Source organism: Myripristis murdjan, chromosome 24, assembly GCF_902150065.1.
Source record: "Myripristis murdjan chromosome 24, fMyrMur1.1, whole genome shotgun sequence".
Classification (NCBI taxonomy): Eukaryota; Metazoa; Chordata; class Actinopteri; order Holocentriformes; family Holocentridae; genus Myripristis; species Myripristis murdjan.
Window position 1 is genome coordinate 24156540 of NC_044003.1, and position 27493 is coordinate 24184032.

At 46.6% G+C, this 27493-nt stretch overlaps 1 protein-coding gene across 2 annotated transcripts in view; it reads left to right on the forward strand.

The window, feature by feature from the left end:
• The first annotated feature begins 9022 nt into the window (after positions 1–9022).
• Positions 9023–27493, forward strand: part of evlb (Enah/Vasp-like b) — a 43421-nt gene continuing 24950 nt past the window's right edge. For both annotated transcript variants that reach the window (XM_030047715.1, XM_030047716.1), the window contains exon 1: positions 9023–9693. In XM_030047715.1, coding sequence (XP_029903575.1) covers positions 9599–9693 — 95 coding nt within the window. In that variant the 5' untranslated portion in view covers positions 9023–9598. The remainder of the gene's footprint in view (positions 9694–27493) is intronic.

Genomic DNA, 27493 nt, shown 5'->3' on the forward strand with positions numbered 1-27493 from the left:
TCATTTGTCACTTTTTGTGCTAGCATAATGCCCTTAATGATTTCTTGACTGCTGATTCTGAATCTGAGCACTTGAGCAATAAGTTTTAACTACACTGAGCTGACACTGACTGCCCTTTTCTTCAACAGAAAGATAGATTAGCTTGAGGTCATTTTGACAAGAATAGTTAACATCTGATTTTCTTTGCTTCACTTTCTTCTCTTCTTGTGGTTATAATAATAAGTTATACAGTACTAATACCTCATTATAGCTTGCTATTGGCTATTGAGTCTTGGTAGGTCTCTGTTTCATGTTACTTTATTTTTTTATTTCATTCTTTCTTTATTTACTTTGTGTGAAAGGTGCTCTATAAAAACTGCCTTTTTTGTCAGCTGAATGTAAATAGTCACTTCTTGCTAATGCTGCATAGTGCACCTTTAACCACACCCTCATAAGACAAAGGCAATTGAAAGTTGACATTTCATAGAGCCGTCATTCATAATGAACTCATTTAAATGGTAAAACTAAGCAGATGGTGGGACTGGAGACGAGATGTGCTGCAAGTAAGGGTTCAAACCCACAGCTGCAGTTCTTTCACTTTATTGAGATCTTGTGTTCCTGTTACCTAGTGGCACAGATCTTAACAGCTGCTATGTACATTTGCTTGTGAATGAGTGAACTGCCCCTCTCATGAAATTTGACAGGGGATTGATGTGTGGTCCTGCCTCGGGGCTTACGCCTGCATGGGGCGACCACACAGGGGCCGCTTCACCGCCTCCCACCAACTCCACCTCCATTTGCATGATTTGGGGAGTTTCATTAAGCCCTGAAAGCGAGGGCTCTCATCGATCCATTGTCATTGATGTTTTGTGAGGCGTATTGACATGGGCGGTTGGTGGTATGTGAGTGACCCATATGAATACAAGCATTCATAGTAACTGTGTGCTGAATTAATACAGGGCATGTACGAACACAGTGGAGATGAACTCACTTTAACCTTGGAAACTCATTTATATTAAATGGCTGTACAGTGGAAAGCATATTAGGTGTAACTATGTGAATGTATGTTCGATTGCTTATTGTGGGTGCTTTCAAAGGGGTAAAAAGGCTTCAGAGGCCATGGATGAGTGGGGATGACTTGTAATTTGCTGTGGCACAGCTACTCTGTGAGGCAATATTGAGTGCATTCAGTGCTGCCTAAAATAAATCATGGGGATGCCATTGTACTGCTATGAAGGCCTGGTGCAACAGAAACCCGAGAGTGGACTTGAAGCGGTGATCAAGTTTCTCTCAAAGAAACCCCCACACTTCAGTGCTTTGTTCTCAATGCACAGCTGTGCGCTTTGAAGTTGCACAGGTACAGTATGTGCTCTTGATTGCACCCTTGTTGTGAAGTTACAACCCTGAAGTTTAGGTGCTTTCATGCTGTGTTCCAGAAAAGTTGGAAGTTATGACTTCCTACAAAGGAAAATGCAGTGCAATGGCTTTTAAAGTCAGACGGGCAATTAGGACGCTCGAGCAAAATTTCTCAGCATTTAGTCATCCGAGACACAGTTAACTGATGTTCCCTCAGCAACAGCACACACTGTTAATGCTGCTCCACTTTGACATGTTTTTAATCTTCCATGTATAACAAAGTTCACTTTTCATCATTCCGGCTTTGCCTTGAGTCTGTCAGAACTGTGTGGAAAATGGAAACATAAATTTGAAATGTTGTCTGTGGAGGGTCTCAGTCATCCAGGTCATGGTTATCCACACAGAGTTGAATCGAGAGCAACTGGACTCGTTAACAGACTCGTAAAGACGTTTCACTTCTTATCCAAGACGCTTCTTCAGCTCTGACAGACGGGTGGGGAGTCCCAGGTATTGAACCTGTGTTTGTTGGACCTGTTTAACTGGTGGGGAGTCCCAGGTATTGAACCTGTGTTTGTTGGACCTGTTTAACTGGTGGGAGTCCCACAGCATGAAGAAGCTTCTTGGATGAGAAGTGAAACCAGAGATCTTTGACTTGACATTAACGGTAGCATGGGTGAGCCCTGTCTCCTAAAAATAACATTCTCATATAACTAAACTGCATTCTCCATTACACTTCGACCTGAACTCATTTTTGCAAACCCAACTTTTCCCTAACCACAACCAAGTTCTTGTGGTAGCTAAAGTAAAGAAAATGTCTAAAATGCCGCCCGACATGATACACAAGATATGATGATTAGAGAAGTATTTGTGATATGTCAGAAACAAATGTAATATGCAATAAACTCAGGGCCACAGTACTTTATGCCATAAATTAAACACTTTGCCTTTTATTAGACTATGTTACATTGTTTCGATGAGCTATCATAGCTATTTAACAAGCGATAATGTAGCATTGTGGCAATAAATAGGACAATACTTCAACATTACTGTACTTGGTTGGTTACTGATTGAACTTAGTGCGTTTTAACACCTGCAGATGTTCTTAAAAGTCGCTTTGAATGGATGTCATCAACTTCTCATCTATTTTGCACCACCATGTAATATTCATGAACAGTATTTTGTTCTTGGAAAACTGCAAAAACTGCGGTCAAAGTTTTCCCTGCCAAAAAGCTTGCGGGCAGCTCTCACGTTGGCTGACGTTCCCTGAGCCGTCAGCTTGTCGGGAAGTGAACGGACCTGTGGTGAGTCGTGCCGTGTGGACGCAGGGCTCTGTGGCTCCCGGATTGTATTGTGACGCCTGTGCACCGTGCTGCAGCCACATCACGCCCCCCGTGTGTCACAACAAACAAGTTTGTCATAATGCAGTCAACACAAGACCGAGATGAGAACAGGATGAGGTGCACCACGGCATGTCCGGCGTCACGTGTGAGGTCACAGTGCGCCTCGGCTCTAGTAGGAATCTGTAGTTGGAGGCGGTGAGCGCTCCGGGTGACAATATCATCGTTAATGAGTCATAATTAAGCAGAGTCAGGCGTCGTAAGGCAGTGTTGTGAGGCTGATCTGCGGGGACTGCGAGCGAGAGTGAGAGAGGTAATCAAATCTTTGTGAATGAGAGGGAAATCACTCCCTGCTTCCCCCTCTCCCCACCCCTCCATAGCCCCTCTGCCAGCTCCCTATGGTGCGTGGCGTAATTAAAAAGATCAGCTCACGTTAGTCAGACAGCACGTATCTGCGTGTGTGTGTGCGTGCGTGCATCCATTCACAGCTGAAATCCAATCCCCAAAGCCTTGAGAGGATGAGCTAATGTGAGTTAGCCAAGAAGACAGGGGATGTCATAGATCTTTAACCCCACTCTCTACCTCTGACTACCTTCCAGCAAAGAGAATGTATAAATAGATTGTATGTGCATGCTTGTTGGTGTGTGACGGATTGTGTGTTTGAGTGAACATAGATAGGGATGGGGTGAGCCTTTGCCTTTTCCTCTCCTGCCTCAGGTTCACTCTGCTTCCCCTCCTCCATGCCTTCTTCCCATCCTTCCTCTCTCATCGCATTAAGGATTTCCTCTCGTCCTCTCTTTGCTTGTGCTCTGTGGCGGAGCCTCCAGGGTCATGTACTGGTTGGATGATCATGGGTGAGGCTGACATTTCTCCTCCGTTCCTACACTCTGCTCTGTTCGCCTCTGTGTAGGTTATGGTGTAAGCATTTGATTGGACCTCCAGGTAAAACAGGATTACAGTGGTAGGAGATGTGGAAACAGCATGGTCATGGTATGAGCAGATGGTGGGGAATTTGCCTGTTGTTCCACTTTAAAATGATGGGTTTCACACATTATGGTAATTTGAGGTCCAATTTGGTTTACTGCAGTGGTGTACAGTGGCTGAAATAAACTTTTTGACTCACCTGCCAAGGGCTGGTAAACTAGAAGAAAATACCTTTCAGGAATATTTTCTTACATGCAAACATAAACATACACAGTACAGATTTCCTTGAATGCAGATGCAGTAACTCAAATATTGTTTGTTTCAATCTTTTCAACTTTGCACATTTATAAGCCCTAGAGAAAGAACCTTACAGAGTTGCAAAGTGGGCAGAGATGCAGGTTCCAGATGCATTTCCCCCATTAATTTGAGCGCTATTTTGAATTTTACTTTTAATGAAACCCACAGTGTCACTCAAAACAGAAAATATATCATAATAATTGATTATGAAGTGCAACAGCATTCAAATTATAAGCATTATGTTATCATCTCAAGGATACCAGTCAGTGTATTTAAGTGTCCCAGAGAAAAATCAGGATTTAACTTACCAGCATTTGATGGTTTAAATTTTGAACTTCCTGTGTCTCTATGAGTGTGTGAGGATTCAACGTGTGTGTGTGTGTTTATGTGTGCTAGTTTGCTGTGTACACAGACACAGCTTGCACATATCATCGCCCCTGCATGCATTCGATTTGAGTACTTGGTGACAGGCCCTTCATGCGGTGTGTGTTAGTGTGAGTCAGTGTGTGAATCATAGTTAAGAGACACATTCTGTCTCGAGATGACATGCAATTTGCTGCAAAATACTGTCGCTGCAAACGAGACACCGTCATGCAGCTTTTATGGCCTTTTCATTTTTGCATCGCAGGATGTCAGAGATTTGTGGTGAAATGGCCCCGAGGCTTGCACGTCCTGTACCCATAATTCTATGAACAGATCTCATATGTCAAAACTCCCTTACACATTCTGACATAGGCTGTATAAGAGTCAAGACAGAGAGCATGAATCTGTTTGACACAACTTTCCTCCGACCAAACACAAGCAAAGCCTGTGCTAACAACAAAGATGGTGGCCTACTCAGCTGTCCAACCTGCCACCTGCCCTTCACATCATCCCTCACTTATAGAAACCTAGTAGTTCATTAAAATCAGCATCATTTAGCATTAGCTACCTAACGACCTAATCATTATTCAAATTGAAGCCCACGCCAAGACTGATTCAGTGACTAGTAAATAAAACCATAATTTTTGCCTAATATGTGAACAATCTTTTCAAAAATGTTACTCACAATGGTCACAGTACATGTTGCCAACAGAAAATCTATGCATGCATGAGTGGTTTCTCTCATTTTTCCATTGATGATTAATGAACTTCTCTAGTTTCCAACTGTCCCGCAAAATACAGAATCAACCCATAATTGCAAAATAAAAGACATGTTGAATATTGAACTGATGCAGGACACGTTTGGATCTGTATTTCTGAGAATCAATTCAGTGCAATTCTGTGGGAGAGAAATATTACAGGTTAGACTATTAAGTAAGGTGACCAGATTTTTGGAAACTTTCTTTTATATTACGGAATTCGTTCACTGTAATGTGTTCCGTACACATTTCAGATGAGAAATAATAAATAATAAATAATAAACCGCACAGTTGCTGACTTCATTTTATCAGGAGTTTCCAGAGGCAGTGCATCTAGCTGGACGCTCCTAATTTGCATAAAGTAGCCTAGACCTCAACTTCATGCAACTGAGGAGACGCCAACATGACGCCGTGTCTCTTGAAAAGCAATGCAACGCCATCGGAATGAAGAATTGCATGGCTGCTTACACAGACAATGAATAGGAACGATTACTGATCTTAGTGACGAGCACCACTAGACGGAAGGCACTTCAGGCTGCAGAGACACGAGCCTGCACGGAGCCGGTGCAGACAGCCGCATAGTTTAAAACGAGAGTGTATCTGTTGCATGTGATGCGTAAAAAACACGGTCTAGACAGCAGGTAAGGGTAAAAGCACCGCAAATACAATCAGCGATAAAAGCAGTGGAGCTCTGCAGAGACACACAGTGCCTGCTCTACACAGACACGAGAGACAGAATGCCACATATAGCATGACAACACAACATAGGGGCAGGTGTAGAAGAGAGCCTATGATAAACAGGAGCACCCTCAGTATAATGATGACAGATGATAGGATGACTAGCAGCACAACACATCACTATTTGATTACTAATAAAGCAGGCTCTTAATGTTGTGGAGAGGGAGGGGGAGTTGGCACAGTTTCCCGTCATTGAAGGCAAATTGCCTCATACATCCTCAACAAAGGTGACTCTGATTATGGATTCATTCCCCAGCAGCTTCCTGCTATGGCATGCCAGCTTCCTGAAGTTTCTAAAGAGCTGAAACTTTGTTGTTCTGCCATCGTCTGAGCTGCTTAACAGCACGTCTTGGTCGCAGTGTTGCTCATCTTTGCGTAACCCGCTGATGAGGAGGATGATTGGTGGATCGATGGTAACTGGGATGGATTTGATTGGCCGTTACTCCCAGCCAATCTCTTGGCTCGCCGGTTTCTGCCCTTGGAGAGAACTGCTCAACCAAGAGATGTCTGACAGCGTGGACTCTCGTTCACCCATACACACACTCAAACACACACACACACATTCCCTCAGACCGATCTTTTCCTCTAAGCAATCATTTCTCCTCTTCGTCCCTTCCCCTTCATGTGTCGGTGATGATTCACTCGCTTTTCACCGTGGTGCTCTCCACACTCCTCCCATCCTCTCCTGTCCTGTCACAAACACACACACACACACACACGCATGCACACACACTTCCTCTCTCTCTGTCATGCTGTGTGTCAGACAGAAGGGCAGCCCTCCTGCTGTACGCTAATGGCCAGGTTGTTACAGTAGCACTTGGCTGGACTCTTTCTGGGTCTCTTTCTCTCTCTCACACACACACACACACACTCGCACACGCGCACACTGTACAAATGGAGGTGTATAGCTTTAAGGATTAGAATACAATCTGCAGCCGGGGGTCTAACCTGTGAGAGGGGAGGGGGCTGGGTGAAGAGCAGCATACAGGAACCGGAGACTGGGTGTCCTTTCTCCCTTCCTGTTCTGTTTCCCTCCCCCACATTCCTGCCCTTCTCTTGACTCTCTCTCTCTCTCTCTCTCTCTCTCTCTCTCTCTCTCTCTCAGCTTATCCCCCACCTCTCTCTACCTGTATGTCCATCTGTCCTCTCCTCTATCCCCTACCCTCACTCCACCTGTTTTTATTTCTACTCTATCTTTCTCAACCCCCCCTTGACTTTTTACTGTTTTCACTCCTCTGTTCTCTGTCTTTAACCCCCATGGGCGTATCTGTCAGTCGACTCTTCCTCCTGTCTGCTGTTTCTCCATCTCGCACAGAGAGACCAAGGATGCATACGTTCTCAAAAACACACAAACACAAACGCACACGGATATATAAAAGTAAAGCAGCAGTGTGTGCAGTGGGATCTGGAGACAGAGAGAGAGAGAGAGAGAGAGAGAGAGAGAGAGGAGGACTTGGACGGGGGTCAGTATGTTGCTGCTCTTTCATTCCAGTTCAAAAATCAGTGATTTTTCCCCTCTAGAATCAGTACTGGTATCAGTCTCAGTCTCATCCAGTGTGAAGTAAAATGACAAGACAGGAATTTGACAAGGAGGAATTTTCTGAAGTGAGATTTGTGTCCAAAAGCCATGAGAGAGAGAGCGAGAGACTCTCAATTAAATTAGTACAGTGTTAAGTCCCATCAATTAAATTCCATTGTATTCCCATTTGGATACACATCGCCACTGCCGCCATGCACCAATTATATAGCAAACCATGTTATCCAGTAATTGTACAGCTAGTCCAATCAATGAAAATGTCTGTTGGCAGACCCAGCTGGACAGATGCGAGCCAAGCAGAAAGACACTGTGTGTGTGTATGTGTGTGTGTGTGTGTGTGTGTGTGTGTGTGTGTGTGTGTGTGTGTGTGTGTGTGTGTGTGATGTTTTCCTGGCACGTCCGAGGACGTAAATATGGGAGGGATTTATTGGTTACTGGCACTCTCCTGTGATGCGGACCCAACCCAGCAGATTATATCATGTCCACTCCACTAATATCAGATCTAATGTACATCTGAGAGATATAAGCTATAGAAGATTGTCTCACTGTTTTTTTTTTTTTTTTTTTTTTAATAGATTGCTATGTCTGATGTGACTCTTTCTACTCCAGGCAGACAGCAGTCTCTCCTCATCCTCCGTCATCAAGTGAAAAGTCACCTCACATCAGCCTCTGTGTCCACAGACTCTCCACTCTCTGCTCCAAAAAAAAAAAAAAAACCTCTCCAGCTCTGACTATATTTACTGCATAACCACAGAAACCTTGACATTTCAATCGTTAAACATTTGTTTTGTTGTTGATCAAAGAATTGATACTTATTTTGCTGTTTGTCGCTATTAAATAACTTATAATAAAAGTGCAAATCTATACTGTGTTGCAGCATCAGAATTTAGCAAAGCATTTATTTGTAGAAGAGGTCGAAATTTGCAAACAAAAAAAAAAATCTGATATATCTGCACCATGATGCATTGTGCATTTGAGATAGTTGAGCAGAAACAGTGAGTGATAGTGTGGTTTACTTCCAGCTCGTGCAATGCCAGTTCAGGCTTGCACTATCACCTTTTAAATGGCCGATGCGTTGCTTTATCTCCTTTGCCGCCCTGTGTCCATGTCTGTTAATGAACAGCTATCACAGGCGGTCACATCAGCGCATCAGTGTGTTGCTGCCGGTGCGCTTGTGTATGAATGCGCTGTATCCTCAGCTCCACCCCGGCCTGGCAAACCACCACCACCACCTCGGATCCTGCGAGAAAGACGGGAGCCATCACATGAATTAACGTCTGTTGCTCCTCCTCTCCTGCGCCCCGCACGGGTTTTACGCATCCTTGCCTCAGCCAATCCGGCGGCGGAGAGAGGAGAGAGCGCAGAGGGGGGGGGAATCAGAGAGAGAGAAGGGGGGGAAAGGGGGAGGAGGAGGAGGAGGAGGGGCAGGACCAGCAGCCTCCAGGGCTGGCGGCCCATCGCTCTTGTCACAGCTGGGAGTGGAGAGGAGGGGGAGGAGGAGGGGAAAGGAGGGAAGAGAGGGATGGAGGGGGAGGAGGTAATCCAATGAGACACAGAGAGAGGAGAGGCAGTGTGAGGGCAACGCCTCACAGCACCAGGAATCTCTCTCTCTCTCTCTCTCTATTTCACCCTCCCTCCCTCTGTATCTCCATCTCTCTCTCTCTTTCCCCCCACCTCCTGTCTCTGCAGCGTAAAAAAACCAAGGCACTCTCATCTCCCATTCAGTCTCCGCTGTATGCTGCTGAGGGCTCCTCTCATATCTTTAATTGTCTCGCTTGCTCCCACAATCCCATTCTCCTCTTTTTTTTTCCCCCTTCATTTCGCCGTCTCCTTCCCACCTGCTGAAGGATGTGCGGGTGAAAAAAAAGAACTGGAAAAACGGGATTATTTTTTGTTTACCTGTTTCCTCAAGCCTCGTTTTCTGGAGTCATCTTTGTTCTGTGCTTCCAGCTGCTCAGTGCACGGTGGCTGCTAGTGGGGAAATAGGTTAGTGTGCCTGTCTGGTGCCGGGCGGCGGAGGTGATTGAATGTTCTGTGCATGGAGGAGAGGAAGAGGAGGGGGATGCCTTCCTGGTGGTAGCGATCTGTAGACCTGCGACTGTGCGCTCAGAGAGGGCGACTGGGATGCTGCCGCTGAACTCCGACCTTTAGCTGTTGGGAATTTCAAGACAGACACGGGAGATCGGAGGAAGCGGGGGATAAAGTAAAAAATAATAATAATAATAAAAAAAAGACTGAGGCAATTGAAGCAAAGGATACAGAGGGACGTGAAGCATTTTTCCATTTTCCCTTTTTTGTGTGTGGACACCATGGACATCAACCTTCAGTCTCACCGGTTTTATTTCCCCCAGATCTACTGTGCGGAACCCGGGGCTCAACCACAGCTCACTGAGTTCAAAGTCAGGTAGGCCACCTGGTGTGGGGATGCTGGGATGATGAATGGATCAATAGAGAGACCCATCAGTAATGAATGAATGAACGGCAGAGTCGCTCAGGTCGGCTTTCGCTGTGCAAGACTTGCTGCCCTGATGGCTCCATTTTCTTTTGTTTAGTCACAGATGCATTTACTGACACTCAGAAATCAAACAACTGGAACAATAAGACTGTCTTTCACCGGCAGCTGCGGCCGCATATGAGGCGTCTCTGTGTACGATGAGTGCTGCTGTGAGCGGCTGCCCTTGCAGGGGGATGGGGCTGCATGCTAATGTGTGAGCTAGCTGTGCAGAAAGTGTTGGGGCTCCTGGGAGAAGGAGAGGGCATTGATGGCCGGTGAAGGAGCCTGCCAAGTTTGGACAGAGGGGGTGACAGTGCCGCAGTTGTGTTGTGTTTGCCGTCCTCGGGCCCGTGGCTGCTGCAGCCCTCTGGTGGCCGGCCTCTGTGCCTCTTTTGTTCTCTGCGCTCTCTCTGCTGTCTCTCTCTCTTTTTTCTGCCGCTGTCCTTCCTCCCATAAAGTGAGAGCGCCCGGGGTGCCTTGTGGCATCCACAGCCAACGCCTGTCATCGCGGTTGCAGAGCGCTCAAAGACGCATGCTCAGACATGCAACAGCTTCCCCGCTCTTTGTCTTGCTGAGGTAACGGCGTGTAGCTGTTGCTCTCACCCACCCAGGAACTCACACTGGATGCCATGTGGCGTCCACAGAGGAGAATGTGGAGAAGCACACCTTTTACTCGGGCTGTCTATCCGCCCTTGCACCCTTCTCTCCATGGTTTCAGACGTCCCGGTAATCTCGTGCGCGATGCGTTTGGCGATTCCTCCTCTAACAGCTCTGATTAGTGCAGCTTTAAGGGACTCAGCCAGAGTTTCGGCCCACTAAGCAGCTTTTAGCTTGGCCAGCGCTCCGAGCTGGAGCCGCTTTACAAGGGCGACATCGTGTCGCTGTCACGGCCTGGCCGCGCTCCCCACATTGCTGCTGGGGAGTTCAAGGGACTCCAAGCCGGGCAGCGAAGGAGCGAAGACTCTTGGGACGTCACATTACAGAGAGCGGCGGCTGCAGCGTTTTGGATGAACTGGCTGTTGAGCCGCCTTGATGGCAGTGCCGTGTTTCATCCCAGAGGAGAACGTGTGTCACCCCAGAAATCATTTGTATAGATGTGACACCTTGTCTATATTGCAAAGAAAGGTGGAATCAAGAAACCAGAAATGCCTAACCCCCCCCTTGTCCCGGCTCTCCAGTCACTTGAGTGTTATCATTGATTCGTCATACTCTGATACCAGCATGAAATCATTTGTGTTGTGAGCCTGTTTCTGCTTAGTCCCCACATGCGAACCCCGCTGGTGTGTTGTCATGACGCCGTTTAGCAATTGCGCCTTATTGACCTTCTGCGGAAAAACCCGGAGTCAGCAAATATAAGGAAACATCAGCAAATATCCGCGTTTGATGTGTCAAGTGGAGCCGTAATGAATCGTCCTCACTCAGAGGAAAACAGTCTCACACATTTCTGGCTGTGACTCACACGTCTCCTCTTCCCCGCTACAGGAGAAGTGCAGGAGTGGAGTGAACGCACTCGCACAGACTCACATACACACACAAACACACACCCCGACTGCTTTTGGGGAGATTAAAGAGATTTAAAGTGTGATGTGTTTTCACGAAACCAATTCAAGCCTTTAAGCAATATTACTGTTGCGCAAATCTGCTTTTATGCAATGAATACTCACTTACAATAACAGGGTGGTTTTCTTGCACACACACACACACACACACATTCAAATAGACTTCCATCTTTCTGTCTTTTTCTGTGCAGGTTCATTACTCATTTTGCTTTCCTGACTTGTCGGACTGCTGTGTGTGTGTGTGTGTGTGTGTGTGTGTGTGTGTGTGTGTGTGTGTGTGTGTGTTCGCACACACAGCAGAATGAAGATCAGAGTAAATCTGAGCCTCAACCGAATGTTTTTGAACGCGGCTTTACACGGCGGGATCAATAATGATGAAATTAGGAAGGTGAGCTGATTAGAAAGAATGAGAGGGAAGAGGAGAGACTGAGAGATTAGAGATATATGGAAAACAGAGACTGAGATGGAAGACAGGGAGAGAGGGAGAGAGAGAGAGAGAGAGAGAGAGAGGAAATGAGAGGGAGTGAAAATAAGAAGCCAGGAGAGAGAGGGGGGATGGTGAGAAAAGCAAAGCTAAGCAAAAGAGAAAGAGAGAGGGAGGGTTTCAGTGGGAATGGGGAAACAGAGGCAGAGGGATGAAAGTGGAGTTAGAGGGAAAACAGAGAACAGAGTTTTTTGTGGGCTTTCGGTGCGGCACAGCATCTGCGAGGGATGCTGGGATAGTAGCGCCTGCCTGGGCTCCATGGTGACCGAGGTGGTCTACTACCCCACAATATTGCCAGATAACCATGACAACAGGCGTCAGCCAATGCCCTGGGAGCGCACGCACACACACACAAACACACACACATATTGAGTGCCCTTTCTCCTTTAGTACCTCCTCTAGCAAGGAAAACACACCTAACCTCTTGGTAATGTGTTGATGGTAATGAGTGTGCACTTATGTTTGTATTTTTTTGCCAGATCTTAAAAAAAAATATCTTTTTGTTATCAAAAGTGTCTCTGGTATCTCTGAAACAATGGTTCTCAAATGGAGGTATGAGTACCCTTTGATATACATCGGAGTACTTCAGGGGGTCCGTGAGATATTTTTAAATGTTTATTTAAAAAATAGCGGTCATGCATCATTCCTAAAATATTTGGTGTATGCTAGCCTATGATAAGTATACAAACTAAAAACTATAAACTGTTTGTTCACTCTGACTGGGAAGCCAGACAAAAAAATCTAACTTTTTTTTTTTTTTTTTTTTTTGCATTGGTCAGGGTATACTTGGCTGAAAAAATATCTCAAAGGGCGTGCATCGTGTCTCTAAACCAGGACACTGATCGCTGTTACAGCCTCAAAGTTTATACAAAAAGTGTAACAGTGCACATTCATGCAGTTTCACCAGCATTAGCGAACTAGTCATCTAACTTTTAACTACAAACCTCGAGAGCTTGGTATTTCATCAGATATGATCAGATATGTTCAACACACATGTTAAGGCACTTGTGATTGAGGTCATCTGCTCATGTCGATATTCTCAGCATCATTCAGGTATAATTATTGATACTCATGACATAGCTTTGTTTGTGGTGCATTAGTGCAAGGTATCACCCAAAATTGCACACAACGTTGTGTGACACGAGACGTAAGGCACTGACCATGGAGGAAAATTGTTAGTTATAATGTCGTGCACCAGCCTGGCATCACCAGACCAAATGTGAATTAGTCCAGATGTCTCAGTTCATTTTTGATTTCCACGGGGCATTATCAGTGTAGACCAAAATGCCTCTGCAGGCAATTTGATAGACCAACAACCCATCAGTGCAACATGTGATGTCACATTTAGCGACACTCCTCCGTCTGGGCTGGAGGAGTTGGAAAGAGGCCTGAGGACTGGAGATGGCTGCTCTTTTCTCAGACCCTGTCCAAGTGTTAAATCCTCGCTTAAATCAAGATGTCCGTGGATTTCCTGACCTTCCTCAAAACGGGATTTAGATCATCATATTGTATTACAGGCCGATTTCCCCGCAGCTCCTTCACTCCCCGCTCACCTCAGAAAGCCTTAAATCCAAGTATCCAGCTACTGTACTGTGAATTATAGCCTCAGGATTATGTCTTGGGGCTGAGAGAACGGCTCTGTATTTTTTTTAGGGATTCCCAGAGGAGACGACATGTCCCTTTTGTTCAGTGTTCTGTTGTCTGACAGATTAAAGACTGCAAGTCCACTGCAAAAACACACCAAACATAAAAATGCCAGGAAAAAAAAAAAAAAAGTGCTGCTCAAAATTCATGATTTTTTTTTTTTTTTTTTTTCCCCACTGTAGTTAAAATTGGAAGCTCAAATTGCATAATGTGCACAGCGGCATAATCTGTGCTTGAGAGAGGGAAGAGTTTGACAGCTACACACAAGACGAGGATGGACAGGCAAAGCAGTGGCTGCTGTGAGTGTGTGTTACGTGTCAGATCAGTCTGCAATGGAGAGCACTTAACCTAATGGCCTCAGACAAACGCTCCGCTGTACAATGGCTCACATGTAAATACGTCTGCTCGGTGTGTGTGTGTGTGTGTGTGTGTGTTTGTGTGTGAGTGTGTGTTTGTGTTTGAGGTTTCACGGTAACTAGCAGCAGATAAATGGCATCATGGGTAGCAGAGCGCAGCCTCGGGGCATCTTCTTAGACGTCCTGTTCTCTCCTTCCTCCCCACTTTCCTCCTCTCCTCGCCCAGAGACACACACACACACACACACACACGAATGTTTCTTTTCGATGATTTGAGTGTTAATGGTCCAGCGATGCTCTCACCTTCACTCTTCTCTCTGCCGGGAGATTTTTTATCTCCGCCAAATGGAGACCCATGCATTTTTAAACCCGCCCCCGCACTTGATGTACTCTCCCTCTCCCTATATGCTCTTTCTGTATCTCTTCGCTTTCTCCGCCTCTTTGTTTCTCACTTTCTCTTCGCTGTTTGCATTTTTTTTCTCTTTGCCTGTCCTGTCCTCTCTCTCCTGAAGTTATTTCCCTCGTCTTACAGTATGTCGCCTCTTCTCCTTCTCTCTCTCTCAGCATGTGGTCGGAGTAACCCTGTTGAAACCTTGGCTCACGCTGGGCCCGATCGGTCAAATGACCGACCCCCTGCATGCGTGCACGCTCATGTACATGCAGCACACTGATGCATGCACACACACACCGCTGAAAGTTTGTTTTTCTCATAAGTTTAGTGCTCATCTCCAGTTTTAGGTGGATATGGACAGCCTGCGGCGTTTGACTCTGTATTAAACATGAGGTTTCCCACGGATAACAAATTAGACAGGAATGTCTGTCTCCTCACTGGACCTCGAGCCCTTAATGCCGCGCACTGTACACGGAGCGCTTCATGGCGATCAACATGTTAGTTACCTGCAGATGGACTTCATTTTCTGCGTTTCAAGTCCGATCTGATCAAATCAGCTTTGTTTAAGGTTGCGCCGAGTTCACAGCAGATTAACGCGCTTGCTGAGGGGCTGCGGACGATTCATCGATTCAATGCCCTCTCCTTCTCCCAGGAGCCCCGAGCACACGCACCATGTGTTGTGTCTGCCGGTGCCTCGCTTATGTCAGAGGATTTCTTTAAAGAGACGTAAAGGACCATCTGAAGTCGAAATCCTGCGCTGCAGAATCCCTCGGTTATTTTCCACTCCCTCTGTTCGCCGTCTGACATAAGCCCACCGGGGTTAGCACAGACTGTCCTCGCTTTCATTTCCATTGTTCTGCTTTGCTTTTTGTCTCGGCGGCGCGAGGATGAGTCGAGCGGGAGTCGATGAGTTAAGGGGAAGAGTGAGCAGCAGGTCTGTGGGGACTGCGATGGCAGGAGATTTAAGACCACCCAGATGAGTCAAGCTGTTTGTTTGGACCCGGGCCAGCGCTCCATTTAGATCTCGCGGACCGGCCATTTTGCTGATGTGACAGAGTCCTTTTGTTATTTTGATTTTCCGCATGTGGAATCGCTCGGAACAGTCCGAAATGCGCGTGCCTCCTCTCGAAACCCGCCAACACGCCGCTTAAATGCTGCGTTTACTTTCAAGGCAGCGTACCCTCAATAATGCATGTTGTTATTGGCCAAACTAAAAAGTTTCAAGTACCTGATCTCGCATCACACATCATTAAACCTCTTGATCGTCCTCCCCCAGCAGTATTTCCCCTGAAACCTTTTTGCTCCACTGCTTTTGAGAGTCTCAGCATTAGGGCTGGGAGGAGGGGGGAACCGAGGAAACTCTTAAATGCTTTATATGATCATCTGGGCCAGCCGTAAAAGAGACTTCATCCCTCCACTCTCTTCGAGCTTTCAGCTTGAATTAAACCATAAATTTAGGCCCGTTTTATGACACAAGGACCTGGCTTTATTCCTTTTGGCTGTCCCAGCTGACCTCCATCGACTTTTGCTCCTTTATTAGCGGCTTGAAGACGGCGACAACAACAGAAGCCCCGAAGCAAAGGAAACATGTACAGTAGACACAGCAAACAGGGATAAATGTGCTTCACGGTCTGTGGAGGCTCCAGTGTCTGCCTTCAAGGCGATGGGGCGGCGCATGTAGCTACACTAACACACACCCTGACATGCACACACTTGCAGCCTGATGAGGTGATGAGCACAGGAAGAGACAGGACGCATGTAGTTTTGCTAGGGAGCGTTACGGCAAGGGCCGATAATTAAGGCGCAGACGGTCTGAGGGCTTATGTTGCTGTTTTTTATTTATATCCCGCTGCTCATTCATCTTTTCTTCACAGCCATATTTTCTAGGCCAAGCGAATATTCCACTCCAGTTGTCATGCCAACAGATTAGCGTGCTCTTGCGTGGTCTCGGCAGTCTGCAGTGGAAGTCCAGGAGTATATGTGCCTGTGAGTGTGTGTATCAGAGACAGTGTGTGTGCATGTGAGGGTGTGTTTGTGTGTATTCCTCATGCTCTCAGCACTCCGCAGGGTCTCTAGGCTTCAGCGCGCACACAAACACACACACAGACACACAGAAATGAATGCACACTCAGGCATTGATTAACATGCTTGTGAATAGCCCACATAGCAGACTTCACTTTGCATAGAGATACACAGTGTCAGACCAAAAAAAAAAAAAAGAAGAAGAAAGAAAGAAAAAAAAAAAACACTCCCTCAGACTCAACCTCTTACTGTACTCTTACACTTAATGGTTTTCAAAGTCTTTGGGGACATGGAGGCTCCTAGAAAATGGGCCTCACTGATTTTTCTGGAGATGCTGGCGTCAAATTGGTATTAAATTCCCATTATTGGCTAGATTAGAATAACAAAGCCATCCTAGAGCCATTGTAGACCTGACAGCGGCCTAAATCAGGAAACATTTTGGGTATTACCTTGCAAGAATTTGAGTGAAAAATTAACATTTTTTAAGGGATGTGAAACCCTGTTAAAAATGTGGATTTTCTAGTTTAGTAGTATTAATTATCTACCAAGATTGGAGAGTTACTGATAGTCAGTAACTGTAATAAAATGCAGTTTTAGGGGCTGTAATTTCTACAGTAATCCATGGCAGTGGGGCTCAGAGGGCTCTATGTTCTATTTTCTGTTACAAAGTGTGGGATCTACTTGCCTCAGCTCTGTGCACTTTACTTTTCTGGATTTCATTTTCCATTGCCGTGACTGAGAGACGCATTTAAAAAAGTAATTCTTTACATGGACAGATTATCAACTATGACGCAAGTTTCATGAGTCTTGCTTTGGTATATCCTGGTTGTTAACGGTGACGGACAGGGCTTTGCTGCTCAATTTCTCTCTGACCAATCAGTGGTCTGCAGCTTTCACGTCAGCCAGCCTCAACAGAGGTGGTTCTAAAAATAGTATCTGGATACTATCCCAAACTTTTGCCTAATGGAAAACCAAAAAAAAAAAGTGGGTAGAGCTGAGGCAAGTGGAGCCAATATCATGTAATGGAAAAGGGGCAAAGTTCCCTTGCGGGGTAACGACTGGTTACGACCAACCAGCTGTCAGCAAAGAGGAAAATATCCTGATCGTTGGACCCATTACATTTTGGCCCTTGCCAGCATCAGATTGGTAGAATAATCCTTGGTAAAATAGATAAATATCCAGGAACATGTCGTATTCACCTCATTGGGAGGGAAGCTAAAGAAACATTGAAAGATTCCCAACAATACAATTAGCACGTGTTCACATCATTTGGAAAGTAGCTTAATGTAAGTGGACAGGAAAGAAAGGTAAACTATTACATCTTTAATTTAACAAAATATACTCACTTACTTAAACTTAAAAAAGTGTGCATGATAAAAGTAAATTTGGATTTATTTATGTTTATTGATAGCCATTTTCCAGACAGGCGTTATCTACCTCCTACTTGCATATATCGGAGCTTTCAGACAAAATACAAGACTCATGGCTGCAATTATGAGTTGTAAACATAAACATGATTCACAGTTTGGAGGATGGTACTTGATGAGCCTGGTGGAGGATATCGGCTGCAGCTGAAGTGTCAGTCAAACAGGGGGTGGGAGGAATTATTGGATCACTCCACTCCTCCATATGAAAGCAGTTTTCAATCCGCAACAAAAGAGCTCATTTCTGGCAAAATAGACCTTTCTCTGCGCTGATAGGGCTTCAGATTCAGATGTTTTCTACACCAAGTGATAATAAAAAAATATTGTCTTATGTAATTTTTAGTTGTTTTTTTTTTTTTTTCCAACAGTGACAGTAAAGAGAGACAGGGGGGGCAGGGGAGAGAGAGAGGAAATGGCCTGGGCCAGGTGTGTGACCGGGACGTCCCAGTACAAAACACTGCAATAAACAAAAATACACAGTTTACATTCCCCTCAAAACCACTGTTCTACAAACATATTTTGTTTCCAGTACACAGTGCGAGTTCATATCTTATCATAATTGCATTAATTGAATCAGTGTACGGATTTACCCTTCAGTGATTGATTGTTGTGTCTTTCTTGTGTCTTTCACTGTCCTTAACTCACACTGAGTAAGCATGAGTCCCAGACAAGAAAAAAACTCATAACCTAATTCAGCCAACGCCAGTTATTTTTGGACATTGCTTTTTTTAAGTCGGGCAATTGGGCTTATTTTATAACTATTTGTATTAGAGATGGCAGGGTGTTTGAAAGTCTGCTGTCAGAATAGGCCCATTTTTCTCCTCTCTCCTTTCTCTGTTTTCCCTCTCTGCCTCAATTTTTTTTCCACCCCCCACCTCCCCTCTCTCTCCCCACCAAACCTCAAATACGCAAGCAAGCAAGCTGCTTATGTAACTGGCCTGCAAAACCAGCCCGACCGTTTTGTTTTTGCTGGACCGTGTGTCACAGATAAAATGTAGTAATTTTGTCGGCGAACACAGACACGCATGCACACACACTCACACACACACACACACACACACACACACACACACACACACTCGTGCACGCTCGAGGAGTGTGGAAGATCAAAAATGCGATATCTGGAATTTCACCTTTGCTGATCCCGGGCAGCGGTGAGATCAGTGTCGCAGTAAAAAGAGATTATTGCTTTTGTGTCTGAACGACAGACAAAAGTGTCCTCAGATCAGACTCAAATTTGTTGACAAAGGCACACACACACACACACACACACACACACACACACACACACTAAATGCCATTCATATTCATTTTGCTCCCCTATCAGTATGCCCTTGATCTGATTTTTAGCAGGGTGTTTATTTTTTGTTTCTGTTTTTGGCCCTTTTTCATTGTTCCGAATGATAACTTAACACAACTGCACTGCATATTGGCACATAAACAATGTACCAGTATTATTTATTTTTATTTCATCTCATAAAGGGCTTCCACTGCTTCAGCTTGTGTGCTCGCTTGTTTGCTGAGCATGAATTGCTTTATTTTTCTCATGCAAAATACACTGGGAAAATCTGCTGGTCGTGCAGTAGGTGCCCACAAATCCCCATATTCATGTGTGAGTACCGTTTCCCATCTTAGAAAGGAAGAAACGAGCGCACAGAGTAATGAGGTGGCTTTCCTCATCATCTTGGGAATTTTTAGAATTTGTAGCCCCCGCATATTTAAATTAGCTGTCATTTTTTTGAATGTTTAAGGCTATTTTTGCACCGTGCTTCATTGATTTCTGAGCCTGGCGTACTCGATCCTACCCAGTAAGGACGTGAGCGTACTCTGTGTACTGGCGTGAACCCAGACTGTTGCTGGGAAAAACTGGCACTCTGCCGTAGACAGCAGCAGCCATGTAAACTCAACAGTCCTGCTTCATGCTACTTAACTTTGAACTCTGTACCAGATGGTTGTTCATGATGATTCTGACATCTCACCATGGTGAAGTCAGCTACTGTTACAGCGTGTCTTCGTTTCAAAGCCACTGATAGGATGAGGAAGAAAAGGAAGAGAAAAAAAAATAGTGAATTGTCCAGAGATGTAATGTTTGTTGTGATGACTGACTTTCTCAGCTTCACCTGCCATAGAATTGCCAGTCACTTAGCAGCCAACACACATTAATAGGCAAGTAAAAACAAATAAGGTTACAGTCAGGATTAAAGGTAAGGTTAGGGTAAGGTTTTGGTGGTTACACAGTAGATAACCTCATTTCTAGAACAGAAAGCCTGGAAGAAGGTCCCCGAAAGAGAGAGAGCAAATAAAACCCACTCACCATCCTGTCACTGGTCTCTTAATTTGCTCACCCAAATTTGAACCGGAAAGAGCGACTAGTCTCTTCAGCAGTGTGATTGAACATTGCCTCTGAGGGCTCCATATTCTGCTGACTTATTTTTTGCCTTTCCTCTTCCCCTGGGGAAAGATATTCTGCAGACGGAAGTGGAAACAGAAACCTCAAATTCTCTTCATCCGGTGAAACCAAAAGTCCAAGGAAACAGGGGAGCTTTGTCAAGATACAGACTCGGGATCAGGAATACTTTATTGATCCCCAAGGGGAAACTGGGTCAGCTGCAGTTGCTGAAATTCTCAAGAGAAATATATATATAAGTGAAATGATCAGAAATAAAAAAGGAGAATGAGGACTATTAAAATACGTGCATTATGTAAAAATATGTGCACTAATCCAACAATAACAATACAACAATATAAATAGAAATAAGACATTGAGAAGATGAAAAAAGAAGTCCAACAATCAGAGAAGTGATTATAACTCCTCCAAACCTCATGGTTAGGGCTAAACTTTAAACCGAACTAGTTACACTAATTAGTTAAGCAAGAAGAACAAGATGGAAAAGGATATTTAGGAAAAATAATTTCAATGCGGAATTAAAGCCCGATTTACATCAGTTCGCCATCCATCCATCCATCCATCTTCTACCGCTTATCCGGGACCGGGTCGCGGGGGCAGCAGTCTAAGCAGGGACGCCCAGACTTCCCTCTCCCCAGACACTTCCGCCAGCTCCTCGGGGGGAACCCCAAGGCGTTCCCAGGCCAGCCGAGAGACATAGTCCCTCCAGCGTGTCCTGGGTCTTCCCCGGGGCCTCCTCCCGGTGGGGCATGCCCGGAACACCTCCCCAGGGAGGCGTCCAGGGGGCATCCGAAACAGATGCCCGAGCCACCTCAACTGGTTCCTCTCGATGCGGAGGAGCAGCGGCTCTACTCCGAGCTCCTCCCGAGTGACTGAGCTCCTCACCCTATCTCTAAGGGAGCGCCCGGCCACCCTGCGAAGGAAACTCATTTCAGCCGCTTGTATCCGCGATCTTGTCCTTTCGGTCATTACCCAAAGCTCATGACCATAGGTGAGGGTAGGAACGTAGATTGACTGGTAAATTGAGAGCTTCGCCTTTCGGCTCAGCTCCTTCTTCACCACGACGGACCGGTACACCGACCGCATCACTGCGGAGGCTGCACCGATCCGCCTGTCAATCTCACGCTCCATCCTTCCCTCACTCGTGAACAAGACCCCGAGATACTTGAACTCCTCCACTTGAGGCAGGACTTCTCCACCAACCTGGAGAGGGCATGCCACCTTTTTCCGGTCGAGAACCATGGCCTCGGATTTGGAGGTGCTGATTCTCATCCCCGCCGCTTCACACTCGGCTGCGAACCGCCCCAGTGCCTGCTGAAGGTCCTGCATCGATGGGGCCAACAGGACAACATCATCTGCAAAAAGCAGCGATGAAATCCTGTGGCTCCCAAACAGGACTCCCTCCGGCCCCCGGCTGTGCCTAGAAATTCTGTCCATAAAGATTATGAACAGAACCGGTGATAAAGGACAGCCCTGCCGGAGTCCAACATGCACTGGGAACAGGTCCGACTTATCGCCGGCAATGCGAACCAAGCTCCTGCTCCGGTCGTACAGGGACCGAACAGCCCTTAGCAAAGGGCCTCGGACCCCATACTCCCGGAGCACCCCCCACAGGGCACCACGAGGGACACGGTCGAATGCCTTCTCCAGATCCACAAAACACATGTAGACTGGTTGGGCAAACTCCCACGAACCCTCGAGCACCCTCCGGAGGGTATAGAGCTGGTCCAGTGTTCCGCGGCCGGGACGAAAACCGCATTGTTCCTCCTGAATCCGAGGTTCGACTATCGGCCGAATCCTCCTCTCCAGCACCCTGGAGTAGACTTTCCCAGGTAGGCTGAGGAGTGTGATCCCCCTGTAGTTGGAACACACCCTCCGGTCCCCCTTCTTATAAAGAGGGACCACCACCCCGGTCTGCCACTCCAGAGGTACTGTCCCCAACCGCCACGCGATGTTGCAGAGGCGTGTCAGCCAAGACAGCCCCACAACATCCAGAGACTTGAGATACTCAGGGCGGATCTCATCCACCCCCGCCGCCCTGCCACTGAGGAGCTTACAAACCACCTCAGTGACCTCAGCTTGGGTGATGGACGAGTCTACCTCTGGGTCCTCAGCCTCTGCCTCCTTAACGGAGGACGTGACGATGGGATTGAGGAGGCCCTCGAAGTATTCCTTCCACCGCCCGACAATATCCCCAGTCGACGTCAGCAGGTCCCCACCTGCACTGTAAACAGTTTCGGCAGAGTACTGCTTCCCCCTCCTGAGGCGCCGGACGGTTTGCCAGAATTTCTTCGAGGCCGACCGATAATCCTCCTCCATGGCCTCCCCGAACTCCTCCCAGCTCCGAGTTTTTGCCTCTGCCACTGCCCGAGCTGCAGCACGCCTGGCCTGCCGGTACCCGTCAGCTGCCTCGGGAGTCCCACAGGCCAACATGGACCGGTAGGACCCCTTCTTCAGCTTGACGGCATCCCTTACTTCCGGTGTCCACCACCGGGTTCTGGGATTGCCGCCACGACAGGCACCAGAGACCTTGCGGCCACAGCTTCGAACAGCTGCATTGACAATGGAGGACGAGAACATGGTCCATTCGGACTCAATGTCCCCCGCCTCCCTCGGGAGCTGGGAGAAGCTCTCCCGGAGGTGGGAGTTGAAGACCCCTCTAACAGAGGGTTCAGCCAGGCGCTCCCAACAGACCCTCACAGTACGTTTGGGCCTGCCAGGTCTGTCCAGCTTCCCCCTCCGCCAGCGGATCCAACTCACCACCAGGTGGTGATCGGTTGACAGCTCAGCCCCTCTCTTCACCCGAGTGTCCAAGACATACGGCCGGAGATCAGATGAGACGACAACAAAGTCGATCATCGACCTCCGGCCTAGGGTGTCCTGGTGCCACGTGCACTTATGGACACCCCTATGCTCGAACATGGTGTTTGTTATGGACAAACTGTGACTAGCACAGAAGTCCAATAACAAAACACCACTCGGGTTCAGATCGGGGAGGCCGTTCCTCCCAATCACCCCACTCCAGGTATCACTGTCGTTGCCCACGTGAGCGTTGAAGTCCCCCAGTAGAACGATGGAGTCCCCAGTCGGAGCACTATCCAGTACCCCTCCCAGGGACTCCAAGAAGGCCGGATACTCTGCACTGCCATTCGGCCCGTAGGCACAGACAACAGTGAGAGCCCTCTCTCCAACCCGAAGGCGCAGAGAGGCGACCCTCTCGTTCACCGGGGTGAACCCCAACACATGGCGGCTGAGCTGGGGGGCTATAAGCAAGCCCACACCTGCCCGCCGCCTCTCACCGTGGGCGACTCCAGCGTAGTGGAGGGTCCAGCCCCTCTCGAGGAGCTGGGTTCCAGAGCCCGAGCTGTGCGTGGAGGTGAGCCCGACTATTTCTAGCCGGTACCTCTCAACCTCCTGCACAAGCTCAGGCTCCTTCCCCCCCAGCGAGGTGACATTCCATGTCCCCATCGCCAGCCGTTGCATCCGGGGATCGGGTCGCCGAGGCCCTCGCCTTCGACTGCCACCCAATCCACAAGGCACCAGCCCCTTACGGCTACCCTTGTGGGTGGTGAGCCCGCAGAGGGTTGGACCCACGTCACCAGTTCGGGCTGGGCCCGGCCGGGCCCCGTGGGCAAAGGCCCGGCCACCAGGCGCTCGCTCACGAGCCCCAACCCCAGGCCTGGCTCCAGGGTGGGGCCCCGGCTCCGCCGTACCGGGCGACGTCACGGTCCTTGATTGTCTTCTCTTCATAAGGGTTTTTGAACTGCGCTTAGTCTGGCTCGTCACCTAGGACCTGTTTGCCATGGGAGACCCTAACAGGGGCAAAATGCCCCCGGCAACATAGCTCCCAGGATCATGCGGGCACACAAACCCCTCCACCACGATAAGGTGGCAGTTCATGGGGGCGACATCAGTTCGCCCCCATGTTATCTTTTCATGGTTGAGTGGAGACATGTTCCTCACGCTTTTTATGCACAAAGCATGCATTTGCATTTTAAGACATCATGCTGATATTACAAAAAAAAAAAAAATGGAGTGCAGGACTCCTAAGTATGAGAAGAAGACTAACAGCAAGATACTCAGTGTTATGGAAACTGCAGCAGCGACGGGGCTGAGCCGGGCCAAGCTGTTTGTGCCAATAGCCACGCAGCTCCCCTCAGCCCCTTCACTGACTGACAGTAGATGAGTGTTTTGACACTCCGACGGGAGCACAAGTAAATGTCATTTAACCAAAGTAGCTCATCATCATGCCGACTGGCCCCAGCGGTTGGATTGCAGTGGCTGTTAAGCACAATTTATCCCATTTTCTATGAAAGCCGAGGTTTAGCTCTCAGGCTCAGGCTCATTGCTAATGTAGCTTGGCCCTGGCATGGTTATAAATGTTTAAGCTGTCAGCTGTTCTTCTCTCCACTTTATGCAGCTTTGATGTTTCATGCAGTGGATGCTCATACACGCATACATACACACGCTTTACACGCGCGCGCGCACGGGCACACGCACGCACACGCACACAAGCGGTTTCATTGTGCATTAATTTGCCTCAGTGTGCAGGCAAAAGATTCGCCATCATGAGACCGATGTCGCGGAAAAACAGAGAGCATTTTGTAACCGAGCTAGATAAAAAGCAAACAATTTGTGGCGATGATTGTTCTGCCAGCTCAACTCTCTGGTTTTGGCTGTTCCCTCGAAGCAGCTGTCTGTGGGACACAAAGACACATTTTGTCATCCGCCCTCGTCCACTTTCATCGCTATTGAACCACCAGCACCACCAAAAAATTATGTTATCCTCAGTCTGCACCACTTAAAGTGTACCAAGTATCGTAAATCAGGAATATTAATGGACAGCAACAACGACTCGCTCTGTTGTTCTAAACTCATACATGAGACAATGACTGGACTTGACCTTTGCGTTTCTGTTTTGACCCCCTTGTCACTCACCTGCATGTGAACTAATGTTAAAAAAAAAACAGCAAACACTGACCAGGTGCAAAAAAAGGTCATGAGTTGGTTCGTCATTTGAGGTTATTGCATGTGCTGAGCCACCAGGAGTGTTTTCCACGGATACCTGAGGGGCATCTTAGTGCACTGCACCGGTCTGGAAAAAAAACGAGCGTCTCATGGAGCCTCAAGGTTGCTGCTGCAGCGTGTGATCATTGTATCGAGGCTAAGTGAGCGGGACTGTTGTGTTTTTTTGCAAATGAGATGCAGGAAGTCTCAGCAGAGAATCAGATATTTGGTTTGCAAATACACTCTCACTCTCTCACTCTCACTCTCTCTCTCTTTCTCTCTCTCCCTGGGTGTGTGTGTTCAGAAGCGACATCAAATCAGAGAACTCACCCATAAAGATCACACAAATTTACATACATGAACACACACACACACACACACACACATGCACATGCTGTGTCTTTTCGGTTTAAGAGTAGCCATTATTTCCATCAGTGTTTGACTGATAGTGGACTGGAAACTGTTTTCTTTTCACTGACGACTGAACAACACACAGTTTGAGCCGTGTGATGGACACTTGTGTAAAGTGTCTCACGGTGCTGTGTAGCAGGTGTGTGGTGTATCAAGTGTGACAAGTTAATGCCGTCGTGTTTAAAGGTACTTTGCATGAGTAAGCTCTATTTAATGCGATTTTATACATTTTTCCTCAGTACATTTCAAAGCTAGCCCGAAAGTGTATGCCTGTGTCTATTATGGTATATTTGAATTATTTATTTAGTTTGAAATAGCATGTGAAAAGTTTTTTTTTTTTTTTTTTTTTTTTAATTTGATTATTATTTTAATTTATTTTATTTTATTTATTTTTTGGTTCAGATGAGTCCAAAGAGTCCTCATCTACACTGACTGCAATATTGTGATGTTCCTTCAAAGCTGTAACATGGAACTTGTACATATAAATAAAAATTACTCATACTCTCGTTCATCAGTTCACAAAATGATGATGAAGCCTATCATGCTGTATTTTCCATTATCGCAGACGTTGCAAAGCTGTACAGTGGCAACATTCCCACTGGCGCACAGCTGACCTTCAGCTACGAGTTTTACATCAACCACACTTAAATAATTTAAAAGTCTCGCATGCCTAATTACCTCGTCTGATGATTCAAATAGTCTCTCCAAGTTTTTTTTTTTCTTTTTATTTGCACGTAAAAGATTGAAAGGCATTCCCCTGTGTGACCCCCCAAGCATTTACTGCCAGCGGATAAAAGGCTGTTTGTTAAACAATTAGGATTACCTGTATTTTATGTGGAAAGAACTATAAAGCTCTGTCTTGCTTTTGTTTTTTGTTTTTTTAATTTATCTGTTGTTCCCTCTGTCTGTCTGCCTGGTGATGCAGTCACTGGGAGGTTTACTGTGTATTAACCTACTGTGCCGGCTTCGGCAGCACAGGAACGCAGCATCACTGGACACACTAATCCATCAGATCAGTTTAGGACATTTTGATCTCCTAATGACAGCCTGCTGGCCGAGCTCCATTACAAACTAACATAACAAAGCTAAAAACTGCCATGTATTGTCTCTAATCCACCATAATTGTTGAATCACGGCGGTGCATTACGAGGGAAACTATTATGCAATTTGTTAAGAGTCTGCTTGGGAGCTAGGGGTGGGAGGAGTGTTGTCTTAACAGCGTGTTTGGGTGCAAATTTTGGTAATGCACACCGACTATGTCTTTTTTTTTTTTTAAATGTCCTTATAGTGATTAGTCTGATTCAGATCAAACCCGTCGTTGGCAGTACAAACTGGTAATGACTTGGAAACGGCGCAGAGGAGTGTTGCCAGACAGTGTTGGAGAAAATCTGCCCTTTTTCAGTCCAGACTGGTGTTGATATCCGCACACACAGACCCTCACAAAGCCGCGATGCACCGTCATGTGGTCGGAAAAGCCACTTCACCAGCGGCACATACTAGTTTGGTTGCGGCTTGCCGTTGTCCAGCTGGTTAGTGAGATGTTTTGCCAACATTGTTCGCATCAGACACAAACAAAAGTTACAGAGAGCCGGCGTCGAGCTGATCTCTGTGCCAGATAGTACACTTTGTGCTTTTCATCTCGCTAAAGGCAAAACATATGGCAAAAAACGGACCGAATGCTCAATACAGCATCACCAGACAGAGTAAGCATTACTTTGTCAATGTTTTTGTCTCATCTTTCCTTAATTAACATGACATTTTACTCTTTTATTGTAATTTCAGCTTCACATTGTTTAGTTTGTGTGTCATTTTGTATGGTTCATATGGTATCTGCTATGGCAGGAAGACCTAGGCCACACATTAAGGCAGTGGATTTCAAAGTGACGTCTAGGGGCCCCAAGGGTCTCCAATGGGCTCCCAGGAGGCCTTCAGCAAAATGATTTGACAGTTTCATTTCACTATAATTTAATTCACTAGAAATATCCACAAAAATGTCAGTGTTAAG